At 42.2% G+C, this 15,931-nt stretch overlaps 1 protein-coding gene across 6 annotated transcripts in view; it reads right to left on the reverse strand.

Moving 5' to 3' along the window:
• The window catches only part of IL1R1 (interleukin 1 receptor type 1), a 128,908-nt gene that overhangs the window by 17,998 nt on the left and 94,979 nt on the right, over window positions 1-15,931 (reverse strand). For 5 of the 6 annotated variants that reach the window (XM_030310344.2, XM_030310342.2, XM_030310340.2 and 2 more), the window contains 2 exons: window positions 11,806-11,942; window positions 8,151-8,214 (listed from right to left, as the gene is read on the reverse strand). In XM_030310344.2, the coding sequence (XP_030166204.1) occupies window positions 8,151-8,208 (58 nt within the window). In that variant the 5' untranslated portion in view covers window positions 8,209-8,214; window positions 11,806-11,942. The remainder of the gene's footprint in view (window positions 1-8,150; window positions 8,215-11,805; window positions 11,943-15,931) is intronic. The other variant, XM_030310345.2, reaches the window with a different exon arrangement.

The following is a 15,931-nucleotide window of genomic DNA, read 5'->3' on the forward strand; positions in this document are numbered from 1 at the left end:
TTAAATAAAAATATCATCTTGGAAGTCTGAAAGATTTATGTACAAATCCAGTTGTGTCACTGACTAGCTGTGTGTCCTTGGGAAAGCTATTTAACCTCTCTTATCCCTTCCTGTCCATCTAAAATTTGGTGCTAATGTAGCAGGAGAGATATCTACTTCAGTACAAAATGGACTGGATTTGGCCTCCCACCTAAACAATTTTAAAAATGGACCATGTATATGAAACAACAATATTCAAGACATTGAACATCAGGGAACAAAAGACAGAAATACTCGAAAGATGGAAAACAAAACAGGTGAGCTCTACAATTTTCCCAAGTTACTGCCTAGAGAAAGATTCTAGGTCATGACATTGCAAGGAGGAAACACAGGCAAAGCCCAGTGTTCTCTCTGAATGGAGAAAATAGAGCTGGAAATCCAGGTAAACCATAAATTTGCAGGACAGAATACCAAAGGGATTATAACTGTATAGATAGATAGAGCTTTGAAGATAAGTCTCCCTTAAGCTTTCAGCTGAGTACCAATTAGCATAAGCACATTAGAAGTGCCAAGGCCAGAGTGAAAACTGTCAAAAGGATTAGAGTGAATATCCACGGGAGCACATACTTGCTAGTAACATTTGATGTTTTCAACAGGCAGAATGAAAAGCCTCCTTAATCATGGGGCATCAGGTAAAGTACCCAGATGATTCTGACCCACCAGATGGAACGTATTAGGCCCCATACAAAACCTTGTTCTGATCATGACTAATAAAGCTTAAAATCAAAACCTGAAAAGACCAACTACTTCCAAGTCATAACCTTGTGGCCGAACAGTTCAAGAACATTTTTAACAATACAAAAATATCCAGCACCCAAAATGGTAAAATTTACAATGACCAGCATTCAATCAAAAATTATCAGGTGTGCAAAGAAGTGGGACAATACAATCAATAAGAAGAAGAAAATAATCAGTCAATCAAAACTGACCCAGAATTGACACAGATGATAGAATGGATTGAAAAATTAAAATAGTTATTACTACTCAGTTCCATTTGTCCAAGATACTAGATCAAGCATGTTGAGTAGAGACATGAAAGAGATGTTTTAATGAAATTTAAATCAAATTTCTAGTAATGAAAACTACAATGTTGACTTAAAAAAAAACACTGGATATGATTAATGGCAGATTTGACAATACAGAAAAAAAGATTAGTGAACCTAAAGGCACAGCATTAGAAACTATCCAGAATTAAACACAGAAAGAAAAATAACAGAAATTTTACAAAATAAAATTAGTTAGCTGCAGGACAACTTCAATACATGTAATATAAATTCCTGAAGAAAAAGGAGAAGAGAGGTGGGTGAAACATAAAAAGTACTTGAAGAAATACAGGCTTTCAAGATTTTATTAAAATAATGTACACACAGATCCCAAAATCACAATAAACCCTAAGGAAAAAAAAACATGACAAAAACTACACCAAACACAAAAATGATGCAGCCTTCTTGTCAAAAACAATACAAACCAGAAAAGAGTAAAATAACGATAAGTACTGAAAGAAAAAATTACCAACCTAGAATTCATGATCTAGTAAAAATATCTTTCAAAAACAGGAGCAAAATAAACACTTTTTTTTTCAAATTTATAAAAGCTGTAAAAATTCACCACCAGTACATCTATGCAAAAAAAAAAAAAAAAATATATATATATATATATATATATATATATGTAAGGAAGTTCTTCATAAAGAAGGAAAATAGTATCAGATGAAAAATGAATCTATATAAAGGAATAAATTCTCAGAAATGTTTCTTACATGGGTAGTTATAAAATAATTTTTATTATTAAATATCTTTAAAGATAACTGAATGTTTAAAGCAACAATTTTTTAAAAAGCATTGTGAGATTTATAACACGTAAAGAAGTAAAATATATGGGAACAATAAGGCAAAGTTCAATAAAGGAGAAGTGGATGCATATTTTTCTAAATTTTTTATACTATAACTGAAATAGTATAGTATCACTTAAAAGTGGATAGCAGTAAGTTAAAGATGGATACCATAATCCTGAGAGCAGTTATTTTAAAAACAAACAAGTTATTAGTATAAGCCAGACATAGGAGATAAATATGAATTATGAAAATTCTCAATCCAAAAAGCAGCAAAAAAGTGAAACAAAAATGAAAAGAATTTATAGGACAAAGAGAGAATAAAATATGATCCTAAATTAAACCCAAATGTATTAATAATCATATTAAAATATTTTAATGGTCTAAATACCCCAACCAAAAGGCAAAGATAGTTAGACTGGATAAAGAAAGAAGGACCCAACTATATGCTGCCTATTATACACACACTCTCACACATACACACACTTTAAGTATAAAGACACAAACACATTAAAAGTAAAAAAGAGAAAATATCTACCATAATAATAATCAAAGGAAAGTATGAATGATTATTATATTATCCAATTTTACAGTAAAGAACATTACCAGGATAAAAATGGCCACTTCATTACAATGAAGGAGTCATTTATCAAGAGGTACACAGTAATCCTAAATGTTTATTCACCTACTAACAGTGCTTCAAAATACATAAAGCAAAACCTGATAGAACTTCAAGGAGAAATAAAGAAACTCACAATTACGGTCAAAGATTTCAACACCATACTCACAATAATTGATAGAACAAGTAAAACAGCCATATAATGATAATGATATAAAAGATGTGGGCACTGTCAATGAATTTGGCATAATCAATTTTTTTAACTGATTTTTTTAGTGTTTATTTTTGAGAGAGAGACTGACAGAGCATGAGTCAGGGAAGAGCAAAGAGAGAGAGGGAGACATAGAATCCGAAGCAGGCTTCAGGCTCCAAGCGGTCAGCACAAAACCCGACGCGAGGCTTGAACTCACAAACTGTGATATAACGACCTGAGTTGAATTCTGACGCTTAACCAACTGAGCCACTTAGGCACCCCTGGTGCAATCAATATTTCTAGATAATTCTACCCAACAGAGCAGAAGACACATTCTTTTTGAGTGCACACAAAAAATTTTATCATATTCTTGTTCATAATCTAATATTCAATAAATTCAAAAGGATTCAAATTAGACAAAGTATGTTCCCTGGTGACAACGGGACTAAACTAGAAATCAATAATAGAAAGAAATCTAGAAATTCCCCATATATTTGAAGGATGTAAACCCCTTCCAGATAACCCATGAGTTAAAAAGAAAGAAAAAGGGAAATTAGAAAGTAATTTAACCTGAATAAGGAAAACAAAACATATCAAAACTTGTGGCATGCACTGGCAGCAGTACCTAGAGGAAAGAAGACAGCACTAAATGTCTACAGAAGAAAAAAGATCTCAGATTACTAACTTCAGTTTCCACTTAAGAAACTAGAAAAAATATATATACCCAAAAGATCTGAGAGAAAAACTGATGAAATAAAAAACAGAAAAATAATAAAGTCAAAGATACCAAAAACTAGTTCTTTCAGAAAATCCATCAAATTGATATATGTCTAGCCACTGATCAGGAAAAAAGAGGGTGACATCTCTTATTACAAATATTTTAAAGGGATAATAAGAAAATCTTATGAACAATTTTATACCAGTAAATTTAAGAATTTGAATAAAATGAGCAAATTCCTTGACTATAAACTTCTCAGAAGAAAAAGATAACCCAAAGAGACTTGTAAATACTAAATAAAGTAAATCTGTACTCGAAAAACTTCCAAAGAGAAAACTTCAGGCCCACATGGCTTCACTAGGAGAAATAACACCGATTTTATATAGTCTTCCAGAAAATTGAAGAGTCAATAACACTTCTGGTTTACTTTGAGCTCGGCAGTATTCAAATGTCAAAAACAAAGACACGACCAAAAAAGAAGCCCACAAACCACTCCTCATCGTGAACATAGATGTAAACAGTTTTTAAAATATTTTAGCAAACTGAATCCTACAATGACATCAAAAAAGGATAATGCATTATAATGTACATAACATCAAAGGAATACAAAGTTGGATCCACCTCTTTTAAAAACTCTATGAAATTCCATATTTGAACACCTTTTAAAAGAAAAATTATATGACCATCTCAACAGTGCAGAAAAAGCACTTGACAAAATCCAACATCCATTCCTGATAAAGACTCTCAGCAAACTAGAAATGGAGGGGAACTTTCTGAACCTGATAAAAGACAGGTGTGAAAAACCTACAGCTAATCATATAGTAAGATTAGGAACAAAGCAAGGATGCCCACTGTAACCACTTCAATATTATACTGGAAGATCCAATTAGTACATTAAGGCAACAAAAAGAAATAAATGGCATCCAGATTGAAGGGGAAAGAAAAAGGTCTTTATTTGCAGACAACATGACCATCTGTGTAGACTATGCTATGAAATCTACAGAAGACCTGGAAGGATTAATAAATTGTAGGATATGAATATGCAAAATTAAATGTGTTTGTATACACAAGCAAAAAATAACCGAAAACTGAATTTTTAAAATATCACTTCTAATAGCGTCAAAAGATACGACTAAAGAATAAATCTGACAAAAGATGCTTCAGACCTATCCAATGAAAATTACAAAATGTTGCTTAAATAAAGTTCTAAATAAATGAAGAAATGTATAATCTGTTCATGGGTCAGAAGCATCAATTTTGTCAAGATGTCACTTCCCTCCAAATCGATTTATATTCAATTCCATTTCATTCCAAATATGAGCAGGATTTTTTTTTGTATAAATTGGCAAGCTGATTCTAAAATTCATACAGAATGAGTCAACAATTTTGATTTTTTAAAAATGTTTTAAGAAGTTACACTGCTTTATTTCAGCATTTATTATAAAGCCACAGGAATTAAGACAGTGCAGTATTGGTATACAGATAAATAGGTCACTGGAATAGAAGTCTCAGAAATAAGACTGGAAATTTTTTCCCATCAAAGGCTTCCAATAATCAAAACATTTATTTAAGGGCGCCTGGGTGGTTCAGTTAGCTAAGCATCCTGATTCTTGCTTGATCTCGGCTCAGATCATGATCTCAGGGTCATAGGATCAAGTTCTGCTTTAGACTCCATGCTGAGTGTGGAGCCAGCTTAAGATTCTCTCTCTCTCTCTCTCTCTCTCTCTCTCTCTCTGCCTTTCCCCCACTCCCTCTCTCTCTCTTAAAAAAAATACAAAAACAAAAACAAAAAAAAACAAACACATTTATTTAAAAACAACCCAGCTAAATCTCAGTGGAACAGAACAGTTTGTGTCTTTGTAACTTAAAATACTGTCATCCCCTTTTCCCAGCTCCACTCTAGCCCTGAAAACAGAAGCCCGGAAAACACAACAGCTGTGAAAAACAGCAGGCTTTCAAGAGGAGACCAGAAAGTCCTATTCTTAGAGCACTGCCATGAATTTACCTGACTGGAAGCTCCTTGGAAAAGTCACAGAGTGGTGTTGTACCAAAAAATAAATAATCCAATTAAAAAATGGGCAGAAGACATGAATAGATATTTTTCTGAAGAAGACATACAGATGGTCAACAGACACGTGAAAAAAAATGCTCAACGTCATTCACCATCAGGGAAATGTAAATCAAAACTACAATGAGATGTCACCTCACACCTGTCAGGGTGGCTAAACTCAACAACACAAGAAACAACAGGTGTTGACGAGGATGTGGAGACAAAGGAACCCTCTTGCACTGTTGGCGGGAATGCAAAGTGGTGCAGCCACTCTGGAAAACAGTATGGAGGTTCCTCAAAAAGTTAAAAATAGAACTACCCTAAGATCTAGGAATTGCACTACTAGGTATTTACCCAAAGAATACAAAAATACGAATTCAAAGGAATATGGGCACCCCAACAGTGCAGAGCCTGCTTGGGATTCTCTCCCTCTCTCTCTGACCCTTCCCTGCTCACACTCTCTGTCCCTCAAAGTAAATAACTAAAAAAAACATAAAATTGAGATAAAAGTGGACAGGGGCGCCTGGGTGGCTCAGCCGGTTAAGCATCCGACTTCAGCTCAGGTCATGATCTCGCGGTCCGTGAGTTCGAGCCCCGCATCGGGCTCTGGGCTGATGGCTCAGAGCCTGGAGCCTGCTTCCGATTCTGTGTCTCCCTCTCTCTCTGCCCCTCCCCCGTTCATGCTCTGTCTCTCTCTGTCTCAAAAATAAATAAACGTTAAAAAAAATTTAAAAAAAAAAGAGAGATAAAAGTGGACAGGTTAGCATGGTACCCTGTGAGGACTTCTAAATATTTAGCTACTAGGAATGGCGGTAGCAAAAACAGTGTATGATAAAAAGAGTAAACTTTAAGAAGGTCTCAGCTAGACGCCCTGTTCTGTTTATCTGGGATTTGCCCCACCACTCTACTGACATTGTTCTGATCTGTAAGTTTTAAGCTGACACATCAAATAAACAACTCTAAGATATCATCTTACTTAATTTATTTAAGTATCTGCATTTGACACCTATGAAACACTCATCCTTGAAACGCTTTCTTCACTTGGATCTCAGGACACTTGTCTGCTTCTCTTCTACTACATTTCAGGTCTGTCTTTCACGGAGTCTCTGATGAGTAGAAATTTGACCACCAACCTTGGAGATCTACAGTGTTGAGTCCTTGAAGGTCTAATCTTTTCCAACCACATTCAGGTGACCCCATCTCGTCTCATGGTTCTAGTACCAGCTGCTTTCTGAGGTCTCCAATTTTATATCCAGCCCAGAACTCTCCCCTGGGCTCCGGACTGCTTAGTCAACGTCACTATTTCCACACGGAATGGAGCTAAACTTAACATGTGTGGTCTGAACATGGATCTTCCCCTGCCCCATCAAGGGCAACTCCACCTTGCACTTGGCTCAGGCCAAAACCCTTAGAGTCAGCCATGATTCTCTTTCTCTCATACCCACATCCAATTTATCTTAAAATCCTGTTGGCTCTATCATCAAAATATACCCAAATTTTGAGTACTTCTCACTTCTCCTTGCCACCCTTGAACACGCTCCCATCAATCCTTGCCTAGATCACTGCAACAGCTCTTAAATGGTCTGTTTCTGCCTTTGCCTCCCCACGATCTATTCACCATGTAAGAACCAGAATGATCCTGTTAAAATGGAAGTCAGATCATCTCTCTGGTTTTGAACACAGAACCCTGCAGTTTTCTATCTCACACAGAGTATAAGCCAAGATCCTTAGAAAGGTCTATGGGTTCTATACAAACAACCCTCCATCATCCTCCCCCCACTACCATTATCCACATGACCTCGGCCTTTATCACATCCCTCACCTTTCACTCTGCTCCAACCACACTGGTATTTTAGTTCCTAGAACATGCAAGTACTCCTGGCCTCAGGGCCTTGGCACATGCTGTCTGAAATGTTTCTCCACTCCCAACCTGATATCTATATAGCTCCTGCCTCCCCCCACTTCAGGTTTGACTCAAAGGTCAACTTCTCAGTGAGGCCTTTTCTGGCCACACTATCAAAATCTTTAACCTTCTGCCCACCCCAGTCTCCAAACTTTATATATCCTTTTCCTGATTTTTTTTCTATGTATGCTTCTTAGCATATGACATAATATATACTTACTTATCTAATGCATTGTTTCTCTTCCCTAGTGGAATGCAAACCCTATGCAGGCAGATATTTCTATTGGGGTTATTCACTGTGTCCCCAGCACCTAGAGCCTAGCACACAGTAAGGGCTAAATGCATTTGCAGTATGGTAAGAAGAGGAAAAAAGGAAAAAAAAAAAAGAAGAAATCGAGAAAACAAAGAACTGTCTTATGATGGTTTTCAGTTCAGTTGTGGGTTCATAATGAATTTTGATACTTCTTGTGAATGAGAGCCAGGATTTCCCTTATCACACTCTTCAATCAGCAACAAAGTCGGAGAAGGCTTGGCCCTGACATTGGAGACCCGGACTTTAGCTCCTGCTCTGACACTAGCTACGTGAGCTTGGGCTTGTAAGCTCACTGTGCCCCAGTCTACTGTTCCATAAGTGAGAGAATGAGGAAGGAACATCCAGCAGTACGGTTTTGCGACCAGGAGGTCACAGATTCAATAGAACAGAAGAGAAAAAAATGACTCCGTCACAGAAGGTACTTCATGAATTCTAAATAATAGAGTTCCTCAGCAAACAGGAACACAAGGAAATGCTTACTTACCGGCTTCCAGAGAAGAAATCAGTACAGCTATGAAACAAAGCCTGAGTAACACTTTCATATTCTCCTGGAAAAGACAGAAATGGAAGAAAAACCAAAATAAAAATGTCACTATTCCAGAAAAATCTCTAAAACCACACATGCTAACTCCCACCTGCCTCCACCCTCCTCCCCAAGTCACACTGATGGGTTAGTGCCCTGCATCAATGTGATCATGCTTCTGGACAGAAGTGGGGACAAAGTCAAACAACTTAAGGTTAAGAAAGCATCCATCATCTGTCCCAACATTCATTTCCCACCTTGTTTCCCACTCAAATTTCCCCCCAAGGTAATCTATGCTATATCCAAAGTGACTAGGCCCTAAACCAGCTTGCTTCTACTTGTGTGGATTTGTTCCCCACCCAGAATGTACCCTATTGCTAGGACCCACTTGCAAAAGTCTTCCCATACTCCCAGGTCCAGCTGAAAGGTCACACCTTCATTTTATAAGGTAAGATACTAAATCGTTGGTACCAAATGGTATACCTAAGTAGAGATGCCCCAAAGAAGACTTTAAAAAAATAGTAACAACATATATAGAAAATAAATGGTTTTCGCTTCTCTGAAGCGATTTAAAATTTCTACAGTGAGCATGTATTTGTCTTGTCACAAAGGAAAAGCAAAACAAAACAAAAAAAAAGACTCCATAGGCCCTGGGTGATTTAGAAGACCACACCAACATAGCATCGGCCTCAACAGGTATCTGTCAACCATAGGGCTACATGTGGGATGCAACCACATCAGGTACTTGATTGATACTGGAAAGAAAACGTGCCCACTGCCTCATCAATAAAACAATGTCACTAAAATCATATCAATTGGATGTAAAAAGAAAAAAAAAAAACAATTTTTCCTACTCTTCTAAACTTCTCAAACCCCAATGAAGTTAATTTTCAGGACAGCCTCATTTTCCTTCTGAATGTTCCTTGTAGGTGCTCCTGAACAGGGCATACAGTAAGTTCTAGTCTCACACCTCCAGTGAACTTCCGCACAAATCGAGGGCCCGTGAATACCTCAGACTCAGTAGGCCCCCACCCAAACTCATCTTCTCCCCACCTCAATGACAGGCACAGCACTGCCCTGCACAGGCTACACATACTCCCACCCAACAAGAGATCTAGGCCAATGACCTTGAATCTACCACTCCCCCCGCCCCAGAGCTGCTCTCTTAACCACCCTAACCATTATCAAGTGGCCCTGTTCACTCACACCCACTGCCGATGCCTCTAGCTCAGGCGATCACCAGCTCCTGCCCGGATCAATTATGGCAACAGACTTCTCATCGGTCTCTTTGCCTGTGGACATACCACTTCCCCCTCATCCAGAGAGCCCACAGACCCACAGTTACCAAATGGTCTTTTCAAAAGACCTCCACTGGCCCCCCAGTGCACACAACAAAGTCCAAACTTCTTAGCAAGTGCATACAGGTTCTTTGTGCCAAGGCTTTGACTTTCTTTTTCAGACTCAATGCCCCGCCTCCTTGTCCCCCACTGCGGTCCATGGCCTGTTCTTCACCTCAGAGACTTTGCCTTCCCTAGTCCCTCCTCCCTTCACCTGGCTACCTCCCTCATCTATCAGGTCTCAACGCCATCACCATCATCCCTGACAGACCCCCCAGGCCGGCTGGGCCTTCCTCCTCTGTGCTCATGCAGGTCATAGCCCCTGCCCGGCACATCTTACTGTGGTTATCCCAGGACAGGAAGCATCATGAGGGCAGGCACCATGACAAGCCCCTCACTGCCCCCACAGAATGCCACTACACTTGGAGCTCAAGCCCTTAATAAATTTGCATGGAACAATGAAAAAATTAACAAAAGAAATAGCTCTCCCCTCTAACCCAATTTCAGGGGCAATGTCCAGAGTAAACCATGCAATTTCACATTTTAACAACACCTGTCTGTTAATTTTTACAGGAGATGAAATCTGTCTATATTATCTGAGGCTACAAGTTAATTGCAAGCACAAAACACATTGTAACTAAGACATCACTAATTCAGACACTAATGACGTGCAATCATTTAAATATTATCTGAAAAATGTTCCATTTAAGAAGTGGTATTAAAACGCATTAAAAAATGTCACAACGTGCTTTTTCATAAATGCTGAGAGAAAAAAAAGAAAGACTTTCTCAGTATGATAGATGCTCCCATTTATAGTTTCCCCACTTTACCCCCAGCCTGAAGACTATGATCCTTAAGCCTGGTTCAAGCCTTGAAACCTACCTCAGAGCAGTAAGACTGCATTCCTTAAATATCCTGTAATTCTGACATTTCATTCACGTAAACTGGCCTTCTCCCAAGTTAGCCGAGGTTAATCGCGCTATTATCACTATATACTGCCTTTAAACTATATTCAGATTATTAGCAGCCTGGCTTACTAGCTCTTTCTGTAGCTCTGTGGAAGTGTTTTAAGTCTCCCTGATAGAGAGGCAGAAAAATAAAGGTTTACATGATTTCCCAATGACCAGGTCCAGGCCAATCAACTACTCACGTTACTTTCTCTGAAACAATATAAAGGCACTAGGAACCAACTGAACAGTGCCAGCTATTACTTCATGCAGTTACAAGATCTGACTTGTGTGATTACTGAACAGGGAAGAAAAGAAAGATGCCCGGGTGAATTTTATGTATAGACTGTATCTCAGGATCTAATTCCAAATTACTCGTAGGGTTGTAGAGAATTACTTGGAGAGAGTTACATGATGACGCAGGGGTGTCCACCCCCGGGCCCTAACTCAGCCTGGAGGAGGGCTCTTGGACGAGGTGTTACCTGAACCTCAGGAGGCGGTGGGGAGCCCGTGGAAGAGATCAGCCCCGTCCTGTTTCAGAGTATAAACCAAAGGTGGGAAGTTGAGAGGCAAAGCTGGGGAGGCCCAAAGTGCCCAGAACACGGAGTCTCGCTGTGGAGATGACTGCAATTTGTAGGTGGCAAAAAAGAAAATCACTTAAGCCACAGGGTGGTGTGCGATCAGATTTTCATGTTTTATAGAAATCTTGGCACCCACGTGGAATACAAACCAGAGATAAGAGGGTTGGCGGGGAGAGCAGGCTGCTGTGAAAGGGAGTCCAGACGAGAGGGCATGGGGCGGTGAGCCAGCAGCAGTGATGGGGTGTATCTGAGACCCAGTCAGAGGCAAGCGAGAAGAAGGGTGACAGAGGGGGTCTGGGATGCACCAGCGCCTGTTCATTCAGGTGGAGACCAGCAATGGGCAGGCCGGAAAAGGGGGACAGGCTCCAGGACCCACAGACAACCCGAGGAGATGCCCAAAGGGTGTCACTCACAGCACGACTGGGCCTGGGTCTCCTGTGGCTAGCTAGCAGTGTGGCCTCCAACAGAGACCGAGAACCCCAGTGTCAGCTGAAAGCTGAGCGACATGGACACAAGGCCTAGAATGTGCCAGAACTGGAGGGCATACAGAGCACTGGGAGCCATCATCACACAGGTCGTAATCGTAGTGACAGGTAAGTGACCTGGTCACTGGGAAAGTGACTGAGCAGTGACCCTCAGAGCGGCCACAGACCCCTTCAGAAATCAGATAAAACCATGGAGCTGACCCAAAGGAAAATGTCCGGACAGCTGTCCAATATTCGGTATACAATGAGAGATATGCCCAGATCACCTGAAGCTGAGGCTGAAGACTGCAGCTGTCTGTGAGAAAAGGCCGATGAGCCCCTCGCCCCTCGAGAGGTGTGAACTGGTGTGTGAGGTGCTCCTGCTTCTCAGGATGGAGTCAGCATCTTTAAGGGGCGAGTCTACCTGGGGAAGGAAGCACACACACCAGTGTAAGCTCGACTGAGGAGGCTTAGTCACCGACCGACCACTGCACAGATCTCAAGAGGTGTCCAAAAAACCCACAACAAGCTGGAAAAATGCGCCATACATTTAAAGAGCAAGATGCCCCACGGTCCTCTGAGACGATGGTTTCAGAAGATCGAATCAGAGGCGTGAGAGATGCCAAGAGGTGAACAACCACCATCCCTTCTGGGGAAAAAAAAAACCACATACAACCTGGCTCTTTGCCAGCCTCAGGGATGCAGAAAAATGGAGCCACCTGTGGGGATCTCACCGCTTTCTGCACTTGGGGAAGAAAGCTCAGAGAAAGACCCAGATGCCAGGAAGAAATGAACAGGTCCCTTGTAAGAACAGGCACACTGGGAGTCCTTCCTTACGTCAAGTGTATTGATACACCTGCATTCCAAATTACAGAATTTGAAACAAGTTCCAAAAAGCTGAGCTGTTATGTCCTGTAGACATTCCACAATCCTTTCCCTGGTTTTACGGTTTACTTTCAATATGTTGGAGTCTGACATTTTCTTCAGGTCTGTCATTTCCTTAGGCCTTGGAAATGCTGGTAAGACTGAGGCATAAGGCCTTTTAATGTCCAATCAATAAAATAGCCTAATGCAACACCAAACACGTTGCTTAGGTTAAATAGACTAACTACTGCCTGATTATTCACGTTAGATTTATGAGAACATACAGCATAACGTGAAGGGGTCAGAGGCACAGTGGCTTGTCCACATGAATCACACAGAACACAAAATCAAAGACTCCCTGATCTTCCTGCCCCCTGTCCTAAGCACAGTGCCCTCTCGGTCTCCAGGAGTATGGCCCAGAAATGAGTGCAGTGGGGGGCAATTACCTGGGGAATGTCAGAGAAATTAATAGAGGTGGGGGGGGGGCGGGGGGGGGCGGGGAGAGAATGGGCAAGAGGAATGAATCTACTTGGAAAGTCCAGGAAATCTTTTGCAGAATTGACTTCCCACCTCCCCTAAACCACTTCACTTTCCCTCTTCCTCTTTGCCCCAGAAAGTTGTTTAAAAGAACTTTTATATTCTGTCTCCACTTCCCATCCTCTGCTGTTTGGGTTATAGGGTCTTCTCCTTGCCCATCTGCAAGCACGCTGCCTTCCGCTTCCGCCACGCCTCTCCAGTGCTTCTCAGGGCTGTCACTTCGTTCTACTGCTCCCAGTCCACCTGCTTCTTCTGTGATGTCCAACCAGCTCTGAGCCGATTCTGACCTCAGGCCTTTCCCAGGGGCCCTGTAGAGGCCCCTGCCCTCAATGGCCAGGACCACAAGTCACATAGGGCACAGGGCACTGCATGCCTCAGACCTCTGGCTCTGGGACCCAGGGCTCGGGCAGCAGTGGTGGCTCGCCCCAGTTGCTGGCCTTCCCTACCTGGGCCGGGAGAGAAAGGTACAGAGAGGACCCTCTACCTCTCCCATGCTCCTGTGAGGAGGGGCCCATCCTACTCACCTTGCATGTGGTAAGAGCTCAGGAAGGAAGGGAGGGAGGGAGGGAGAGAGGAAGGGATTCACCCACCCACTATCTTCACATTAGACTACACGAAATCTGGCCTTGAAGCAAGGGGGAGAAAGGATAGAATACAGGTACTCAGTGTGAGTCAGAGAAAAGAAATGCAAGGGAACCACCCTGGACAAGGAAGACTACCACTTCAGGGGTTACACAAAGGACGCACAGCCAGGAAGCCACGCAGGACGCTGGGGGGCAGCAGACGGAGCAGACCAGACACTGGGAGCAATTCCTGCCAGAAGGGATACCGGCCAAGTCACTCTCCCTTGTTCAGAGGCAACTGAGCAAAGCCTGCAGTGATTTTTAAAATTGGTTTATAAGTAAAATTCAAAATATTTTTAGAAAGTATTGACAATAAAAACCGTCATGTATTTATTCCACTGTGTTATTTTTCAGATGCGTTTTCCACATAAAAAAAAATGTCTAAGGAAGGGGAAAGGATTAATGCTCCCGATAAATTAACAAGCCCTAACACAATGCTCCCGTCCTGCCCGCAGGTGCAGTGATGTCTGTGTTCCATAGGAAATTTCCCACCCTGCCTACCCTCCTCTCCATGGCAGCTTCCAGCTGGTGTGCAGAGACCCAGCCGTGCACTGAGGTGCTGATGCCCAACCAGGGTAGTCAGCCAGGGCCTGGCATGACAGGAGGCCTCGGCTGGTCAGCCCCCTGCCCCCAGCAACCTGGTCTATTCACTGCAGTGCCCCGGGGTGCGAAAACAGGAAACACAGCTTTTTATGACAATTACATGAAATGTATAGTTCCCCTTGCATTTTGGTGATTATAACATATTTGGAAACTGGAAACTGGTACATCACACCACGATCATGTGCCATATGAAAAATATGTATGAAGCTACTTGTTTATTGACGATAAAATAGAGGGACTCCTGGGTGGCTTGGTAGGCTGAGCATCTGACTCTTAGTTTTGTCTCAGGTCCGGATCCCAGGGTCAGGGGATTGAGCCTTGCATGGGGCTCCGAGCTGAGTGTGGAACCTACTTAAGATTCTCTCTCTCCTCCTCCTCTGCCCTTCTCCCCTGCTTGCACATGTGTACTGTCTCTCTCTCCCTCTAAAATTAAAAGAAAAAAAAAGATAAAATGGAAATGTGAATTTGAGGCATAAAGCAATGTCCTACCAGACCTAGAAGGACAAACTTCAACGTGAACTAAATTACAAAAGCAGAGATCAGGTACAAGAATTAACAATGAACATACAGGCCCCCAGCAGAAGCGTCCCACTTCACCACACAGTGCTGTCCTGTCAGTCTGCAAGGAACTCCATATCCAGCACTGACACAGGAAGGGTGACAGCTGGGGGACAGAGTGACTGTCACCAGAACCCAAGTGGTTTCCACGAGGCCCAGGGCCCCAGTGCAGAGGGAAGGGGCATTTATTCCTACTTTGTGGCCACACTGCATCTATTAACGCCTTCTTCTTCTGGAAGAATTTCCCACAACCTCGAGGAATTTCCTTCCTATTGCTGAGGAATCCCCCCATATTGTGAACCTGGCTTTCCAGGACAGAAGCCAGGCACAGGACAGAAGTGGCATGCACCAGACATCATGAAGAGGCAGGTGCTGTGTGGGCCCACTTCTGGGAGAGGGGCAGCAGAGGCACCAGGCTCTGAGAGCAGCGTCTGAGCCCAGGCTGTATTGCCCCACAAAGGACCTGTGGGGAGCAGACCCTGGGATGGTTCACGCTCTCCCTGCCTACGTTAACCTCCAAGAGGGATTCCCGGATTGCCCCCAGCTCGGTCACATATCATGAGGGGCCCTGCACGTGCACACAGGTAGACATTCCAATCCACATATCCAAGTTCACCCCCGCCATACAGCCTTGGCCACTCAGCAGACCAAGGAGGCATACCGGCAGCAGAGTCCATAGGGGAACGACCTAAGAAAGAGACCTGTTATACTCTGTCCAGGCTGTCTGGACAAGGCATTTAGGGGGGGCCCGGGTACCTGGGTCATGGCCATGCTGCTGTTCCATTACATGTTCCAAGTAGGCACATCCTTTTGGTTCTACAGACTCCTGGCCATGCTAAGGCACACAGCTGGCTGAGAAGCAGAGCAGAACCCTCCAAAGTACAGGACCTCTGTGGGACCACTTTTGCCTGCCTCTAAGGGAAGTTCCGCAGCAGCCAAACCTCCACAGAAACCCAGGAAGAGAGAGAAGACAGCAGCAGATGCCCCCTCCTTCCTCCAGGGACCTGAAGAGCCCCACATCTGAAATTTAAGTGGAAATCCTAACGGTACTTTCACATTTCCACCTCACATTTCTACTGTTCCACTGTTTCCACATTTCCACTGTTCACAATGAGTGCCTTACAAATACATATGCAGCATCATTTAATAAAACTTCTCATCCCAAACATTATTCAACGTGTGTATCTATGTATATTTGACCTAAGAGAAATATTCAGAGAATTAGGCT

The sequence above is a fragment of the Lynx canadensis genome, chromosome A3 (assembly GCF_007474595.2).
Source record: "Lynx canadensis isolate LIC74 chromosome A3, mLynCan4.pri.v2, whole genome shotgun sequence".
NCBI classification, from domain to species: domain Eukaryota; kingdom Metazoa; phylum Chordata; class Mammalia; order Carnivora; family Felidae; genus Lynx; species Lynx canadensis.